At 36.7% G+C, this 18,487-nt stretch overlaps 1 protein-coding gene across 2 annotated transcripts in view; it reads left to right on the top strand.

Moving 5' to 3' along the window:
• SLC26A11 (solute carrier family 26 member 11) overlaps positions 1–18,487 on the top strand; it is a 69,134-nt gene that overhangs the window by 14,017 nt on the left and 36,630 nt on the right. For both annotated transcript variants that reach the window (XM_051995426.1, XM_051995425.1), the window contains exons 9-11: positions 3,126–3,186; positions 4,522–4,577; positions 7,400–7,540. In XM_051995426.1, coding sequence (XP_051851386.1) covers positions 3,126–3,186; positions 4,522–4,577; positions 7,400–7,540 — 258 coding nt within the window. The remainder of the gene's footprint in view (positions 1–3,125; positions 3,187–4,521; positions 4,578–7,399; positions 7,541–18,487) is intronic.

Below are 18,487 nucleotides of genomic sequence, written 5' to 3'. Positions count from 1 at the left end.
TCATTTAATTGGTTTGTTGATTACTGTAGTGTTCTTTGTTAGTTTTCTGGAGGTCTTGGGACTAACCTTCATATCAGTTGAGTAATCACCGCTAGAATAGCCATGTGTAAAGTCCAAAGTCCAAATTATTTATTGTCTTCTTGTCTGGGGTCTGGTTAGCTTTCTTGAGGCCCTTCAGAAGGGACTTGGTCTCAGTGGGGGGGAGCAGGAGGACAGGCCAGCCACCCCAAGGCTGATTAAGATGGAATGAATATCTTTCCTTGGCTCAGAGAGCTTGAGCTCCCATGTCCAGTCCTCTGTCTTCTTTGTGTCTGACCCTGGCTGAGTTTGTCCCAGCTTATATGCTCTATTCTAATTACATTATCATAGGTGTGAATCTTGTAGAACTATATTAAGTATTAAGTATATGTACTGAACTAGAGAACTATTAATCACCATTGTCTTATCAATTCCACTGAGTTAGTACCTTGTAAGAATCCTTGTTTGAAGTACAATTTCTAGCCCATAACATCTCCCGCTTTCTTTTGTTTTAGAACATAGGTGGTCATGCCCTCCCTGACTTCTCAGGGAGGTGAGAACCCCCAAAAAGCAGGTGATCACATCTTCCCTGACTCCTCAAAAAAGGGGTGAAAATACCAAAAAAGGAGGTGATCTCACCCTCCCTCAGGAAGGGAGATGAAAACACCAAAGGAAAATGGGGAATCAAACCAGATTAGCAGGTTTCTGAAGGGTCTCACTTGAAACAGGTATACATACATAAATCCATATTACACAAGCACATAGCAATATAACACACTATAACATAGTAGTGATGTAACAAATAACATGAATCAGCATGAGGAATTATACATGTCCATAAGTCCTAGAAATAGTCCAAAACCAATCTCTTGTCCATTACTTCATGTACCAGGAATCCAATAATTCCTGCAAGTTCTGAAGAACTGCAATAGTCTCATCTTGTAGTAGGGAATTCAATGATTCCTGCAGATTTTGAAATTATGTATCAGTCTTATCATATCTCAGGGAATCATTGGCAATTTCTCTAACTGGTTTTTAGCATTTTTTACCTGTACTGTCTCTTCTGCTCTGAGTCTGAATTACAGATGACTCTCTTTTTCTTGTTTGCATGCTTTCCTTGTACATCATCTTCTTTGAAGAAGTTTTCACCTTGATTTTCTTTGTTCCTTTTTTTTTTTTTATTTTGATGTTCCTTCAATAGTCTTTTTCTTTGCACTTGGAACAACCCCAAAGAATTTCCAGATATCCATGTGGAGCTTGCACTGCTCATTTTCTGTCTCAAGAAAATGCGGCTGGGCTAAGAGGAAGCCTGCCCCCGTCTCTCGGAGCTGCTGCAGGAGGGAGCTCCCAGCACCTGGCATTCCGAAGTTCTTGCACCCTGGTTCCTGCACAGCATGCTAGTTTTGGACTGACATGGTCAGTCTGTGTGGATTCAAGTCTCTATCATTAATTCCCTAACACAGACTTTAGCAATGTCTTCCTAGGAGATCAAAACTGGAGTCATTCCTTAGTTTACCTCACTGTGACTTTCACATTTCTCAATCTTGGCTTACTTCTTGGTCTGAGGAGTCTTATGGAAATGTAGAAATTGGGGCTGATTGACCTGAGACATTTTATCTAGTAATGTTAATGTTTGTAATGTCTGGGTTAGTTTTCTGGAGGTCCTTTGGACAGGCCTTGGTCTCAGCAGAATAATCACCACGAGAATAGTCAGGAATAAAGTCCAAAGTCTTTATTGTCTCTTACACAGTCTCTGTCTGTCACAGTCTAACCCAGTCTCCTCCAACAGTCTGCCAGTCTGACTTTGGTCTGACTTCCTGTCCCCAGTTCTTATATACCCTATTACAGTTACATCATTACAGCTTACTGAATATGTGTAAACTAGGCAACTATATATCACCATGTTAAGTACTAAGTATATATGTGAACTAGATAACCATTGTCTCATCAATTCCTCTGAGTTAACACCTTGTTTCAAGTATACTTCTCCAGAGTTCTGGCTTTCTATACATGTTGAACTTTCTTCCAATCAGGACAGAAAAGGATTCCATTGTATGCATGACTGGTAGCTATTAGGGGTTTGTAGGTTGAAATCTTAGGTTGGGCCAAGTTGGGATTATTGAAAGTCAGATCTGAGTATCACAGTTGGTTAGAGTTTATGGCTAATAAGGCTCAAATTATAGGTTGCATAGGTTGGGGTTTTTTGCATGGAGAAAAACTCCATTCTAGCCATAGGTGATATATTCTTAATACTTGGACAAGAACTATTTGTGAATCTTTATTTTCAAGGATTTTAAAATTAATTTCAAAGTGATCTTGATAGTGAGTAGATGTAAAGTGTCTTAAGTGTGATTATTCCTTTTTTAGCTGTCCAAGAGACAGTGTTTTAGAATGGAAAGTGTTAGACTTGGAGTCAGGAGAATCAGGGTTCAAATTCAGCCTCAGACACCTAACACTTTCTAGATGTGTGACCCTAGGCAAATCACTTAACCCCAATTGCCTCCTCCCCAAACACGGACAAAATACTGAATATATCTAAGCCTTAATTTTCTTATCTGTTAAAGAAAAGGTTTGGATTATATGGTCTCTTGGATCTTTTCCAAGATTAAGTCTTTTATTTTAATATTTTTATTTCCTCCAGTGGACAACATAGTGTTTGTTTAATGATAATATGAATCTCTAGGCCAGACATCTTGTAATTATGTGTCCTTTGACACAAAGGAAATCATGTGAGACTAGAAGATATGAAGTTCATTTTCAAAATAATTTGTATTGGTTACATATACATTTGTTGCATTACATTTTAGACTAAGACATAGAGAGAAGTAATTTTTTTGAAGTTACACATATGTAATAAAACTACATTACAACTTTATCAGGTGAGTTTTGGCCAAGGTTATCATGGAACTAACTCAGATAGTAAGTAGGTCGTCTTTTCCTTAAAGGAACTAATGGGAAATCCTAATATTAGAATTTTCTTGATTCCATTGCCTCCATATACTGGCCCCAACCTCCCTAAGCAATTACAGTTACTTCCCTGCTCCACCTCTACCTTGGGAGATATTCCTTACTCTCTTTAACCAAATTCTTCCCTTTTGTTCTTTTAGGTATTACCAATTTACTGGGTTCCTTTGTTTCTTCCTACCCCGTCACTGGAAGCTTTGGACGGTGAGTAATCAGATCCCTACTTTTCTTCTGGTCTCTGATATTGGGGTCCTACAGCCCTACATTCTACCCAAGCAGAGGATCCCACAGCCTGAAGGCAGACAATCCATCTGTCAAATTACCTCCCAACTCTTAAGTAGAAGTCTTGGCACTAAGACCCTCCCAGTCCCTGGACAAGGTTTTTTAATATTTTCAGAGATGATAAATGGCAAGGACAAAAATGTAGCCATAGTTGTATGGCAAAGGGCTAAGCTTTTGTGTACTCTCTTTCTCTGGGATCTCATCCTCTATCCTTTCCTCTTTTAGTTTTTCTTGGATATCTAAATGCTGCCCACCCTTCCAAGATTATCTCAAATCCCAGCTTCTTTAGAAAGCTTCCCTAAACATTCCATCCCACAGTAATCTCTCCAATTTACAAATTCCTCTCACCTTCATTTTCTGGACACTCCTTTTGCTCATTAATCTTGCATTACTTTTTGGTACATCATTCTTATTGTCATATACTATTACTCAAATCTTACATTGCTGCTTCATTTTTAATAAAATAAATACATCCTTGTATCTCCTTTGGTTCATAACATATAGCAAATATTTGTCAGATTCTTTAAATTTAATTCATATAATAGAGAGATTGGTTTTTCAAATTTCTTTCCTTCCTTACTTTCTTGCCTAGAACTAAGACCTCCACACTGATAAACCCACCTACTGCTTTGATTCTGCTCATGTTGACAGCCTAATAGAGTTATCCTAAGGGTCAAAGGTCCTGTATTATATTACACTCAATCTTTTCATCTTCTTCCTACTTCCAGAATTCCTTAGACTGTCTCCCATTCTCCTCATTCTATCCTATATTTGTTGATAGGTTGTCTTCCCAGGAAGATGTTTTTAAGTCAAATAATCTCTTGCTTTTGTATGCATTTTCTTAGTGCTTAGCATACTATGACAAATAATAACATCTTAATAGTGCTTTTTCATTCATTCATTCCCAGAGCTCTGATTCCAGCTTTTTTCTTTGCCTCTTGATCCTTGGCCACCAAAACAATCTTTCTCTTTAAAAATAAACACTTAGCAGGGGGCATCTAGGTAATGCAGTATATAGAGCACCAGCCCTGAAGTCAGGAGGACCTGAGTTCAAATCTGACCTCAGACACTTAATACTTCCTAGCTGGGTGACCCTGGGCAAGTCACTTAGCCCCACTTGCCTCAGCAAAAAACCAAATAAATAAATGAACACTTAGCTCAGCCCAACTCAATAGGCATTAAAGTTAGAGTTCCATCTCCAAGTATCCTTCTTCCTCCACCATTCTGTAGTAATTAAGCATTTGAATTGTCTTCTAGGACAGCAGTGAATGCCCAGACAGGGGTATGTACTCCAGCAGGAGGACTAGTGACAGGTAAGGAAATCCCCTGGCAGATGCTTTTTCTTTTTTCTTTTTTTTAACTTTTTATTGATAGAACCCATGCCAGGGTAATTTTTTACAACATTATCCCTTGCATTCACTTCTGTTCCGATTTTTCCCCTCCCTCCCTTCACCCTCTCCCCCAGATGGCAAGCAGTCCTTTACATGTTGAATAGGTTATAGTATATCCTAGATACAATTGAATTCAGAAGGTATAAATAACCCGGGAAGAAAAACAAAAATGCAAGCAGTTTATATTCATCTCCCAGTGTTCTTTCTTTGGGTGTAGCTGCTTCTGTCCATCTTTGATCAATTGAAATTGAATTAGCTCTCTTTATTGAAGAGATCCACTTCCATCAGAATACATCCTCAAACAGTATCCTTGTTGAGGTATATAATGATCTCCTGGTTCTGCTCATTTCACTTAGCAGCAGATGCTTTTTCTAAGCATCTCCAAGATACGCTTTTGTTGTAGGCTAAGCCTGACTTTTGGTAGTTCAAAATCAAGATTGGAACAAAATGAAGCACTCAGAATATTTTTATAAGTTATTTTTTAAAATAAATTTTTATTGGTAACATTTGTTTTTATATTTACTATATTTCTTCCTGTATTTCTCTTTCCCCATACCAGGGAGCCATCTCATATTATAGATTTTTTTTTTTAAGAAAAAGAAAAATAAAGAAAAAAATCAGAAAAATTGATCAATATATCTAAAATCTCTAAAAATATATGCAATGTTACACATTCACTGACTGCCTATTTTCTTCGTTGGGGCTATGTTTGTTGCCTGTAATTTCTCAACATTCTTTTGTGTGTGTGTGTGTGTGGTTACACTCATGAAATAATTATAGATATCAAGCAAGGACATAACATTTGGCTTAGGTAGATGTGGATTCCCTCAGCTCCATACAGAAAATCATTTGGTCTGCAGGACAGAGAGAGGTGACCCTTAAGGCTATGAGAATTCTCTTAAGTCTGAAGATGTCTGACTTCTCTCTTGGGTTGGCCATTTTTAAGTCCTTTAGAAGTCTGGAAGTGTCAGTTAACTGGAACTCCATCCCCTAGAACGAATCAAGTCTTTTTTTTTTTTTTTTTTTGGGGGGGGGGGGAGAAAAATGGAGGATCCTAAACTAGTCTTCCTTTTGGGGACCCTGTAGTTAACTGCCTTTCACACCCTTCTATATGTATTCAGCTAATTGTTATATATTTACATAGCATTTACTGTGTGCCAGGACTGTAAAGTGTCAAGCACTTTACAATTATTAACTTATTTGATCCTCACAAAGATAGGTGCTTTATCTACATTCACTTGGCAAAAAGATCAGTATTTGATAGATAGGTAGTTTCTAGGCCTTTTTGGCTTTTCCATTGTGCTGGTTATTTTATAGTATTAAACTTCTCCCTTTTTTAAATAGAGAAAACAAGCAAAATTGAAGATAAGTACTTCTAACTTTTTTCTATTATCTATCAAAATTACCCTAGCTACCAAATGGTGATCCTAGCTCCTTTTTAAAATTTCATTTTGGCCCTCAATTGAACAAAAAGTTTTTTTGTGATCTTTAGTGTATTTGAGAGCCATAGCCTAATCTCAATATTAGTCTTCCTGATACTATTTTATATGAAGCCACTTTGGTTTTATACTCTTGCTTCTATCTTTTGTACATAATAAATATTTATTGAATTATATAATTTTTTTAATGTGAGGTAGTAATAGAATGTTTGTTGGTCTTGAAACTCATTTCAATTTTGTCCAACTCTTCATGACCTCTTTGGAGTTTTTTAGCAAAGATACTAGAATGGTTTGCCATTTCTTTCTCTACTCATTTTTCAGAGGAGGAAACTGAGGCAAAAAGGGTTAAGTGACTTGTCTGAGAACAGATTTGATCTCATGAAGATGAGTGTTCCTGACTTCAGGCCCAGTTTCTACCCCACTGTGGTATCTAACTGCCGCAGCTTAGTACAGACCTGGGTCCAAATCTTAGCATTGATATTTACTAGCTTATAGAGTTGTTGTGAAGATTAAATGAGATAATAAATGTAAAAATTTTATAAATCTTAAAGTACTTTTTGTCTGTTATTATTTTAAAATATGACATGATTGCAGAGATTTCTTTGAAGTCACATCAGCCTCTCTTAGATAGATATTTTTCCTTGTTGATATCACTTAAAATTTTATCATTACAATTTCATTTCAGAAAACTTTTTATGATCCTTTTTTATGCTCTCTTTCAGATTCTCAGGCCATACAATTCTATCTCTTTATTTAAATTCTGTGCAGTCTGATTTCCTAAAGTTCCTTGAATATACCTAACATTCCTTTTCTTTGTTATTGTGTACTCCAAGGTGACATGGTCCTTTTACTTCTACATTATCTATCTAATAGTGGGTCCAGAATAGCATTTTCTCTCATTATTTCTCCTGCTTTCTAAGAGGTGAAACTATCAGCAAGGCAAGTTAAGAACTTAGTATTTTGCTGATTAGTTGAAAGATTACTGTTATATTAGCTACTATGGCATCTCTCCTCACCAAGGATTTGTAACTTAATATGAAGATATGTATCCTCTAGATATTGATGCTGTCCTACCATTCTATCTGATCTCTTTCTTGTAGGGGAAAATGGTTAATCTTCCATTGCTGGATTTTAGTCAAGAATTCCATTCCATCATTGTGGGTAATGATATAATTGGCTCCTACACTGAAATTCTGTGATTCTGGATCTGAGCCTCTGGAATCTTCATGTGTTGACTTGGAATTTTGTCTCCCATATTTCATGGTAGTCATTCAATCTTTTATTTTCCCTTTCTTGCCTCCGTAGGAATTCTGGTAATATTATCTCTCGCCTACTTGACTCCACTTTTCTACTATATTCCCAAGGCTGCTCTGGCAGCTGTCATCATCATGGCTGTTGCCCCTCTATTTGATGCTAAAATCTTCTGGAAGGTCTGGCATGTAAAAAGTAAGTATTTGTACTCTCTTTGTCAAATGACCTACACGTATGGGGCTCAGGAATACACTGGATTTTGTATTACATCAGGATGGGAGTCTGATGGTTCATGGAGGGACACCAAGAGGCTAATGTAAGCAGAGAATTTGTATCAGGAAGGGTTTTGCATGATTGAGTCCAACACTGAAATGATAAAAGGAGAGCTCATGATTATGAGTTACTCCCAAGGGATTACTAAACTAATTCTGTAACATGTAGCCTTTCATGTATTCTCCTCTATTCCTTCCATCCCTCTCCTGCCTTGCCTTTTAGCCAGAGGGCCAACAGGAAAAGAATTCACATGTATAAAATTCATAGCAGCAAAGAACTGGAAATTATGTTGAGACTCATTTGGGAAACAGTTAAATAAATTATAGTAAACAAATGTAATGGAATATTATTGTGCTGTAAGTAATGACAAAAGGGATGGTTCAAAGAAACCTGGGAAAACTTGTATAGAGTGATCCAGGGTGAAGTGAGAAGTACCAAGAGAATATAATAACAACATTGTATAGATAGACAAATAACTCTCTAAGACTTTGAAAGAACTAATCAGGGGACAGCTAGGTAGGATATTGAATAGAGCACTGGACCTGAAGGATAGGTTCAACTTACTAGCTGTGTAATCTTGGGCAAGGCAGTTACCCCAATTATTTCCCCTTCCAAAAAAAGAACTCTGATCACTACGATGACTAGAGAATCTATGAATCATGCTACCCATCCCCTAACAGAGAACTATGAACTCAGGTTGCACATTGAGACTTGAGAAAAGCAAAAGCAAATTCTCCCTTTATAACCAATTCACATAGTAGCTATGTCTGGAAAAATGTTTTCCTTTGTATGTCTAGGTTATATATCTCTGTGCCAAGGTGGAGAAAACACAACTCACTATCGGTCATCTGGAGCCATGACTGAACCTTGTGCTAATTATAGATCTTGAGACTTTCACTGTTATTTTCCTTCAGTGTTGTAGTCATTATGTATAACTTCACTCTGCATCAGCTTATACAAAACTTCTAAGGTATACCTGAATCCATCCCTTATCTCATTTTACATATTGCCATAATATTCCACATTCATTTACTATAATTTGTTCCTCCATTCCCTAATTGACGGGCATCCACTTTATGTTATAGCAAAGAACTACAAGCAAAAAACTACTATAAATATTTTTGTATGTGGAAGTCCTTTCACTGTCTTTGATCCAAATTGCTTTCCAGAATGATTGGAACATTTCACAGCTTTACAACAAGAGAATGAAGGCACAATAATCCATGGCAACTGGTTCTGTCCTGCTTTTGTTGTGACAGACCAATGTTAGGAATCTGGCTTTCGGTTCCTGATTATTAGAGCTGGAAGTGACTTGGGGACAGCTCTCCCTCTTTCACTTCCTCAGATCACTGGGTAGTTTTTTTTGTTTGTTTGTTTTGTTTTTTTGGTTGGAGCTCAAACTTGCTTCCTTACTGTGTTTTCTCCATACTTTTCTCATTTTTCCATTTGGATTAGATGAGTTCACTGCTTTCTCTTTGCTACTACCAAACTCCTCCTTTACCTTTATGCATACTAGTTTCCCTGTAAGATAATTTTAACTACTTTTACCAATTTCTTTTTTCTTTTTTTTGAAAAGGCAAAAGATATATTTTTTTCAGCATTTTATGTATGAAAAGCAAAATGACAAAATCATTTCAAAATTCCTTTGTCATAAATGGAATGTGAAATTTCTTTGATTCTTTGATTTAGAAATAATGGAAACTCATAGTTAAGAAAAAATGATTTCTGAGAAAGGCGCCATAGGCAGGGGCGCAGAAAGCGGTTTAGAAAACAAAATGGGGACTTCCGGTTAAGATGGCGGAGAGGAGGCTCACAGCTGCATAAGCTCCACGCTTTCTCTCACTATCCACTTCATTACAAGCCTCTGAATCAATGCTTGACTGAAAAAAACCCACATATAGTTACCAAGAGAAGCCATCCTTGAGATCCGCCAAGAAAGGTCTGTCTTTACTTGAGGGCTGGGACGGTTTTGGATCGGGCGCAGGCTGAGGGCAGCGGCAGTGAGAGCACGGGAGCAGACTGGAGAGGGGGTGGGGAGTGATCGCAGCCGTCTCTGCGGGGAGAACTTCGCTACAGGTTTGGATACTTTGCTCCAGTAGCAAGTCAGCAGCCCAGCAGAGAAGCTAAAAACACCGGGGCTGAAGAATACAACCCCAAACAGCTGGAATCTCTCGGGACCTGGCCGCCCCCCCAACCCCCACAGTGACTCAGCACGCTTTGGGATCTCAGAGCGCACGCGCAACACAGTCCTGCTAGTGCCTCACTGCTGCCTCCTGCAGTCTGTAGAGGAAGCTCGATAACATACCCAACCCCTCCCCCAAAGAAAGACTCCAGTTTTTTCTGTTTTTCTTAGGTAGTTTGTCTCTGATTAATAGACAGAATGAGCAAGAAGCTGAAGAGGACTTTAACCCTTGACAGCTTCTACACAGATAGAGAGCAGACTCTAAATCCTGAGGAGACTAAAAACAGGCAGTCCCCAGGTGAATCCCCAAAAGAGGAGATCATCTGTTCCTCAGCACAGATGAACCTCATAGAAGTGATTAAAAAGGGTCTCACAAGGGAGCTAGAAGAAAAATGGGGAAAGCAGAGTGAGGCTTGGCAAAAGGAGAGGGAAGCTTGGGAAAAGGAGAGGGAGGCTTGGCAAAAGAGCCTGGAGAAAGTTAAAGAGAGAGTGGATAAAGAAGTAAAATCCTTGAAAAATAGGATTGGTGAACTGGAAAACAAAATTGGCGAAATGGAAAAAAATTCCACAGAACAAAAGAACTCAATGGGACAATTAGAAAAAGATTTTTAAAAAGTGAGTGAAGAGAATACTTCACTGAAAATCAGACTTGAACAAGTGGAATTGAATGACTCGAGGAGACAAGAAGAATCAGTCAAGCAAATCCAAAAAAATTAAACAATGGAGAAAAATGTGAAATACCTTCTGGGGAAGACAACAGACCTGGAAAACAGATCCAGGAGAGACAATCTGAGAATCATTGGACTTCCAGAAAAACATGATGAAAAAAAGAGCCTGGACACTATTTTCCAGGAAATTATCAAAGAGAACTGCCCAGAAGTCATAGGAACAGAGGAAAAAATAAACATTGAAAGGATTCATCGATCACCCACTGAAAGGGATCCTAAAATCAAAACACCAAGGAATATAGTGGCCAAATGCCAGAACCCTCAGATGAAGGAAAAAATATTGCAAGCGGCTAGAAAAACCCAATTCAAGTATCAAGGAGCCACAATAAGGATCACCCAGGATCTGGCAGCATCCACATTAAAAGATCGAAGGGCCTGGAATATGATATTCCGAAAGGCTAAGGAACTTGGTATGCAACCAAAAATAACTTACCCAGCGAGAATGAGCATCTTTTTCCAGGGAAGAAGATGGACATTCAACGAAGTAAGCGAATTTCATCTATTTCTGATGAAAAAACCAGAACTTAACAAAAAGTTTGATCTACAAATATAGAACTCAAGAGAAATCTAAAAAGGTAAAGATTAATCTTGGGAACTATATTTTGACTATATAGATGTATAAAGAATACATGTATACCTTGTTCTAGAAATTGATGTGGAAAGGACATTGTATCAGAAAAAGGGTAAAGTGGGGGTAGTACATCTCATGAAGAGGCATAGGAAACCTATTATATCTGAGAGAAAGATTGGAGGGGATGAATATAGTGGGTATTTTACTGCCTTCAGAATTGGCTTTAAGTGAAAAATCTTAAGACATATTCAATCTATGGTGAAACTTCTCCCACCTCATTGAAAAGTGAGAAGGGAAAAGTGAAAAGGGAAGGAATAAGCTAAGCGGAAGGGAATACGGGAACTGGGAGGGAAAGGGGTAAGATAGGGGGAGGAACTCTAAGGCGGGTGGAGGGATACTAAAAAGGGAGGGCTGTGAGAAGCAAGTGGTGCTCACAAGCTTAATACTGGGAAGGGGGGAAAAGGGGAAAGAAGGGAGAAAAGCATAAACCGGGGTTAACAAGATGGCAAGTAATACAGAATTGGTCATTCTAACCATAAATGTGAATGGGGTAAACTCCCCCATAAAGAGGAAGCGGTTAGCAGAATGGATTAAAAGCCAGAATCCTACAATATGTTGTTTACAGGAAACACACCTGAAGCGGGGAGATACATGCAGGTTAAAGGTAAAAGGTTGGAGCAAAATCTACTATGCTTCAGGTGAAGTCAAAAAAGCAGGGGTAGCCATCCTGATCTCAGATCAAGCTAAAGCAAAAATTGACCTAATTAAAAGAGATAAGGAAGGACACTATATCTTGCTAAAGGGTAGCATGGATAATGAAGCACTATCTATATTAAACATATATGCACCAAGTGGGGTAGCATCTAAATTCTTAAAAGAGAAACTAAGAGAGCTGCAAGAAGAAATAGACAGTAAAACTATAATAGTGGGAGATCTCAACCTTGCACTCTCAGAATTAGATAAATCAAACCACAAAATAAATAAGAAAGAAGTCAAAGAGGTAAATAGAATACTAGAAAAGTTAGATATGATAGATCTCTGGAGAAAATGTAATGGAGATAGAAAGGAATACACTTTCTTTTCAGCAGTTCATGGAACCTATACAAAAATTGACCATATATTAGGACATAAAAACCTCAAACTCAAATGCAGTAAGGCAGAAATAGTAAATGCATCCTTTTCAGACCACGATGCAATGAAAATTACATTCAACAAAAAACCAGGGGGAAGTAGACCAAAAAATAATTGGAAACTAAATAATCTCATACTAAAGAATGATTGGGTGAAACAGCAAATCATAGACATAATTAATAACTTCACCCAAGAAAACGATAATAATGAGACATCATACCAAAATGTATGGGATGCAGCCAAAGCGGTAATAAGGGGAAATTTCATATCTCTAGAGGCCTATTTGTATAAAATAGAGAAAGAGAAGATCAATGAATTGGGTTTGCAATTAAAAATGCTAGAAAAGGAACAAATTAAAAACCCCCAGTCAAACACTAAACTTGAAATTCTAAAAATAAAAGGTGAGATCAGTAAAATTGAAAGTAAAAAAACTATTGAATTGATTAATAAAACTAAGAGTTGGTTCTATGAAAAAACCAACAAAATAGACAAACCCTTAGTAAATCTGATTAAAAAAAGGAAAGAGGAAAATCAAATTGTTAGTCTTAAAAATGAAAAGGGAGAACTCGCCACTAACGAGGAAATTAGAGCAATAATTAGGAGTTTACTTTGCCCAACTTTATGCCAATAAATTCGACAACTTAAATGAAATAGAAAAATACCTCCAAAAAACACTTGAGAGCATAGGAATAAATGGACTTTTCCTTAAAATAGTCAGGAGCATATATTTAAAACCATCAGTAAGCATCATATGCAATGGGGAAAAACTGGAACCTTTCCCAGTAAGATCTGGAGTGAAGCAAGGTTGCCCACTATCACCATTATTATTTAATATCGTATTAGAAACACTAGCCTCGGCAATAAGAGTCGAGAAAGAAATTAAAGGAATTAGAGTAGGCAATGAGGAAACCAAACTATCACTCTTTGCAGATGATATGATGGTATACCTAGAGAACCCCAGAGATTCTACTAAAAAGCTATTGGAAATAATTCATAATTTTAGCAAAGTAGCTGGCTACAAAATAAATCCCCATAAATCCTCAGCATTTTTATACATCACCAACAAAACCCAACAGCAAGAGATACAAAGAGAAATTCCATTCAGAATAACTGTTGATACCATAAAATATTTGGGAATCTATCTACCAAAGGAAAGTCAGGAATTATATGAGCAAAACTATAAAAAAGTCTCCACACAAATAAAGTCAGACTTAAATAATTGGAAAAATATTAAGTGCTCTTGGATCGGCCGAGCGAACATAATAAAGATGACAATACTCCCTAAACTAATCTATTTATTTAGTGCTATACCAATCAGACTTCCAAGAAAATATTTTATTGATCTAGAAAAAATAACAACAAAATTCATATGGAACAATAAAAAGTCGAGAATCTCAAGGGAATTAATGAAAAAAAAATCAAATGAAGGTGGCCTAGCTGTACCTGATCTAAAATTATATCATAAAGCAGTAGTCACCAAAACCATTTGGTATTGGCTAAGAAATAGATTAGGGGATCAGTGGAAAAGGCTAGGTTCACAAGACAGAATAGTCAATTATAGCAATCTGGTGTTTGACAAACCCAAAGCCCCTAACTTCTGGGAAAAGAATTCATTATTTGATAAAAACTGCTGGGATAATTGGAAATTAGTATGGCAGAAATTAGGCATGGACCCACACTTAACACCATATACCAAGATAAGATCAAAATGGGTCTATGACCTAGGCATAAAGAACGAGATTATAAATAAATTAGAGGAACATAGAATAGTTTGTCTCTCAGACTTGTGGAGGAGAAAGAAATTTGTGACCAAAGATGAACTAGAGACCATTACTGATCACAAAATAGAAAATTTCGATTACATCAAATTAAAAAGCCTTTGTACAAATAAAACCAATGCAAACAAGATTAGAAGGGAAGCAACAAACTGGGAAAACATTTTCACAGTTAAAGGTTCTGATAAAGGCCTCATTGCCAAAATATATAGAGAACTGACTCAAATTTATAAGAAATCAAGCCATTCTCCAATTGATAAATGGTCAAAGGATATGAACAGACAATTTTCAGAGGATGAAATTGAAACTATTACCACTCATATGAAAGAGTGTTCCAAATCACTATTGATCAGAGAAATGCAAATTAAGACAACTCTGAGATACCACTACACACCTGTCAGATTGGCTAAGATGACAGGAAAAAATAATGATGAATGTTGGAGGGGATGCGGGAAAACTGGGACATTATTGCATTGTTGGTGGAGTTGTGAACGAATCCAACCATTCTGGAGAGCAATCTGGAATTATGCCCAAAAAATTATCAAATTGTGCATACCCTTTGATCCAGCAGTGTTTCTATTGGGCTTATATCCCAAAGAAATACTAAAGAAGGGAAAGGGACCTGTATGTGCCAAAATGTTTGTAGCAGCCCTGTTTGTAGTGGCTAGAAACTGGAAAATGAATGGATGCCCATCAATTGGAGAATGGCTGGGTAAATTATGGTATATGAATGTTACGGAATATTATTGTTCTGTAAGAAATGACCAGCAGGATGAATACAGAGAGGACTGGCGAGACTTACATGAACTGATGCTAAGTGAGATGAGCAGAACCAGGAGATCATTATACACTTTGACAACGATATTGTATGAGGACATATTTTGATGGAAGGGGATTTCTTTGACAAAGAGACCTGAGTTTCAATTGATAAATGACGGACAAAAGCAGCTACACCCAAAGAAAGAACACTGGGAAACGAATGTGAACTATCTGCATTTTTGTTTTTCTTCCCGGGTTATTTATACCTTCTGAATCCAATTCTCCCTATGCAACAAGAGAACTGTTCGGTTCTGCAAACATATATTGTATCTAGGATATACTGCAACATATCCAACATATAAAGGACTGCTTGCCATCTAGGGGAGGGGGTGGAGGGAGGAAGGGAAAAAAAATTGGAACAGAAACGAGTGTCAATATAAAGTAATTATTAAATAAAAATTTAAAAAAAAAAAAAAGAAAGAAAACAAAATGGAAAAACTTGCCAATAGAGAACTTGATAATTTCATAAGAATTGGTTACATTATATTGAAGCATCATCCTTAATACCAAAACTGTGTCAAGCTCTTGAGTCAGCTGAAAGAGGATGTTCTAGTAAAACTTATCATGAAGCTTTTCCTCAGTACTAGGAGAAGGCAGCATGTACCAGAGTTAAACTCACTAAATGCCAATATCAATTTCCTAAGCAGTATTTTTAACTCTACAGGAATGGCATTTTGATTCTAGCTATGCTTTAGTTTACATTTTTGCCAAAACAACAGATTCAGAACACTGAGGAAGATCGAAAAAAACATTTTAGCATTTTTCTACAAATTTCTTGTATATGTGTGTGTGTCTCTGTCATATGTCTATCTGTGTCTGCGTTTGTGTTCATTGGAATTTTTAGAATTTTTAACAGAGCAATGGCAGTCTCTAGGGAAGCCAAGCCTGGGACAAGGGAAAAGAAGAGGATTAGAATGAGAGATATTTCAGTGTCATTATAAGTTATAAAAAAAGGAAATCTCTCTTATGACACGGAAAACAAGCAGTGACTAAATAACAATTTTATTTTATCTTATAATTTTATCTTTTTACTTTTAAAAAATTACTCTTGGGAAACCAAGCTTGGGATCCAGGGAGGGAAGAGGATTAGAATGGGAGATATTTCAATTTCATTATAACTTAGAGAAAAGAAATTCCTTTATGACCTAGAAATCAAGCAGTGACTGAACAAAAATTTTATCTTATTTTATCTAATTATAATTTATTTTTTATTTTTAAGGAATTATTTTATTTTATTTTTAAAAGCATTTTTATTTTCAAAACACATGCATAGACAGTTTTCAACCTTTACTCTTTCAAAACTCTACATTCCAAGTTTTTTTCCCTCTCTTCTACATCTCATCCCCTAGATGGCAAGCAATCCAATACATGTTAAACATATGTAATTCTTCTATATATTTACATAATTATCATGCTGCACAAGAAAAAGCAGGACAAAAATGGAGGAAAAAATGAGAAAGAAAACAAATATCCAAGCAAACAGCAACAAAAAAGTAAAAATACTATGTTGTGATCCACACTCGGTACCCATAGTCCTCTGTTTGGGTGCAGATGGCTCTCTCTAGCACGAGACCTTTGGAACTGTCCTGAATCATCTTGCTGTTGAAAAGAGCCACATATATCAGAATTGATCATTTTATAATCTTGTCGTTACTATGTACAATGATCTCTTGGTCCTACTTACTTTACTTAGCATCAGTTCATGCAAGTCTCTCCAGGTTAAGGAATTATTTCATTCAGTGAACTCTTAAAACTCCTTTCCTATTTGACCAACTCTTTTTGTTCTTAATTCTCCACTTTTAATTTTTAAATTTTTAACTGTATTTTATTTTTCCAAATACACACAAAAATAGTTTTCAATATTCATCTTTACAAAACCTTATTAAACCTAAAACTTTAAATTATATTATGTTTTTATTTCATTTTCATTCCTCTGTATACTCCCTGCTTCTCAATCCTGTGAATAAACCCTTGTAACAAGCTATTTCATTGTGGGACTGAGATGGTGCTGAAGATCTCATGAGACAAGGAGTTTAAGTGCCAGCTAAGTATTCTAGGAAGTAGATTCTAGTACCTCAAGAAACAATATGGACTGTAGGACCTAGAAGAAATACCAGGACATTACATTGGCTCAAAGAGATTTTGAACTAGTCTATAATAGAAGTCAAGGAAACTCATAGAGAGCTGAATGGCAAATACAGGGAATGATTCCACTGTGGGGGGCAAGAATGACTAGCATGAGAAGCAAGCCCAGTGATAAATACACCTTTCCCTGACCAAGAATCTGAGTGGCTAGGAAAATGTTTCTTTCTATTTTTCTTTTCCCCTCTTAGTTCTCTATCTAAAGGAATAGAAGGTGAGATCCAAAGCTCTTAGTTTCCTTTCAAGCTGATTCCTACTGTTTCAATAGTATTTGAAATTTCTCTCTCTAGAGAAAGGATAGAATTGATATCAGTTGTTCTACCTATGCATCTTTAATTGTATTCAGAGTATGTAAAGAAGAAGAACTGATAGTTAGATGATTGAGCTCTTAACTGGCTAGGAAGTTTCCCCTTCTAACACAAAAGCAGAGATCCTAGTTTCTGACTGTATTTACTAATTATTAATGGTTGTTAATTGGAAATTGGTGGAGAAAAGCCTGGAGGTTGCTTGAGTTCTCTCTCCAGTTTCCCTTAGAAACAAAGTGAAATCAAATCTCTAAATAGATTCTGGAATGACAGAACCCACCAAAAGAAGGAATATTGTTTCATTCAAAAGAAGCATAGATCATCAACTGAAGCCCCTCGAATCTGGCTCAGCGGGTCATCCCAGCCCAGTGAGAAAGCTGCCAGCTCCTGAGATCCTGGAATGGAAAGCCAGCAACTAGATGTCTGACTGCCAACATAAGAAGCTTAGGAATGTGTTCCTATGTCCCATCATGAAACAGGCTAAAAAATGAGAAAGAAATAGAAGAGTTTTGACAATAGGAAGTTGCTGGGGAGGGGGGGAGAAGGGGGAGGTTGGGGAGGGAGAGGCAGATGGTACAGTGGATATAGCACCATCCCTAAAGTTAGGAAGATCTGAGTTCAAATCTGGTCTCAGATACTTAACACTTCCTAGCTGTGTGACCCTAAGCAAGTTACTTAACCTCAATTGCCTCAGGAAAAAAGAAAGAAAGCAAGCTACTATGGGGACAGGGAAAATCAAAATACAAATTCAGAAGAGGACAAAATCATTTCAAAATTCCTACATATAAAGCTTCAAAAAAAGAATATGAATCGGTCTCAAGTCCAAAAAGTCCTCTTGGAAAAGCCCAAAAAAGATTTTAAAATCAAAAAAGGTGGAAGAAAAATTAGGAAGAGAAATGAGAGTTATGCAGGTTCTATCATTGTGAGAATTATGAAAAAAAGAATCAACAGCTTGGAACAGGAAGCACAAAAATTGACCAAAGAAAACACATCTTCAAAAAATAGAACTGTTCAAATGTGGGGAAAAAATCCACTAAAGGAAACTACTCCTTTAAAAGTAGAATTAACCAAAAGGAAAAGGAAATAAAAAAGCTAACTGAAGAAAGTGATTTTTTTTTTAATTCAAATCAGGCAAATGGAAGTTAATGACTCTCTGAGACATCAAGAATTAGCCAAAACAAAATCAAAAGAGTGGAAATGAAAATATAGAAGAAAA

Source organism: Antechinus flavipes, chromosome 4 (genome assembly GCF_016432865.1).
Source record: "Antechinus flavipes isolate AdamAnt ecotype Samford, QLD, Australia chromosome 4, AdamAnt_v2, whole genome shotgun sequence".
Taxonomy (NCBI): domain Eukaryota; kingdom Metazoa; phylum Chordata; class Mammalia; order Dasyuromorphia; family Dasyuridae; genus Antechinus; species Antechinus flavipes.
The sequence above is the reverse complement of the archived record's forward strand: the minus strand, read 5'-3'. Positions and strand labels throughout refer to the sequence as shown.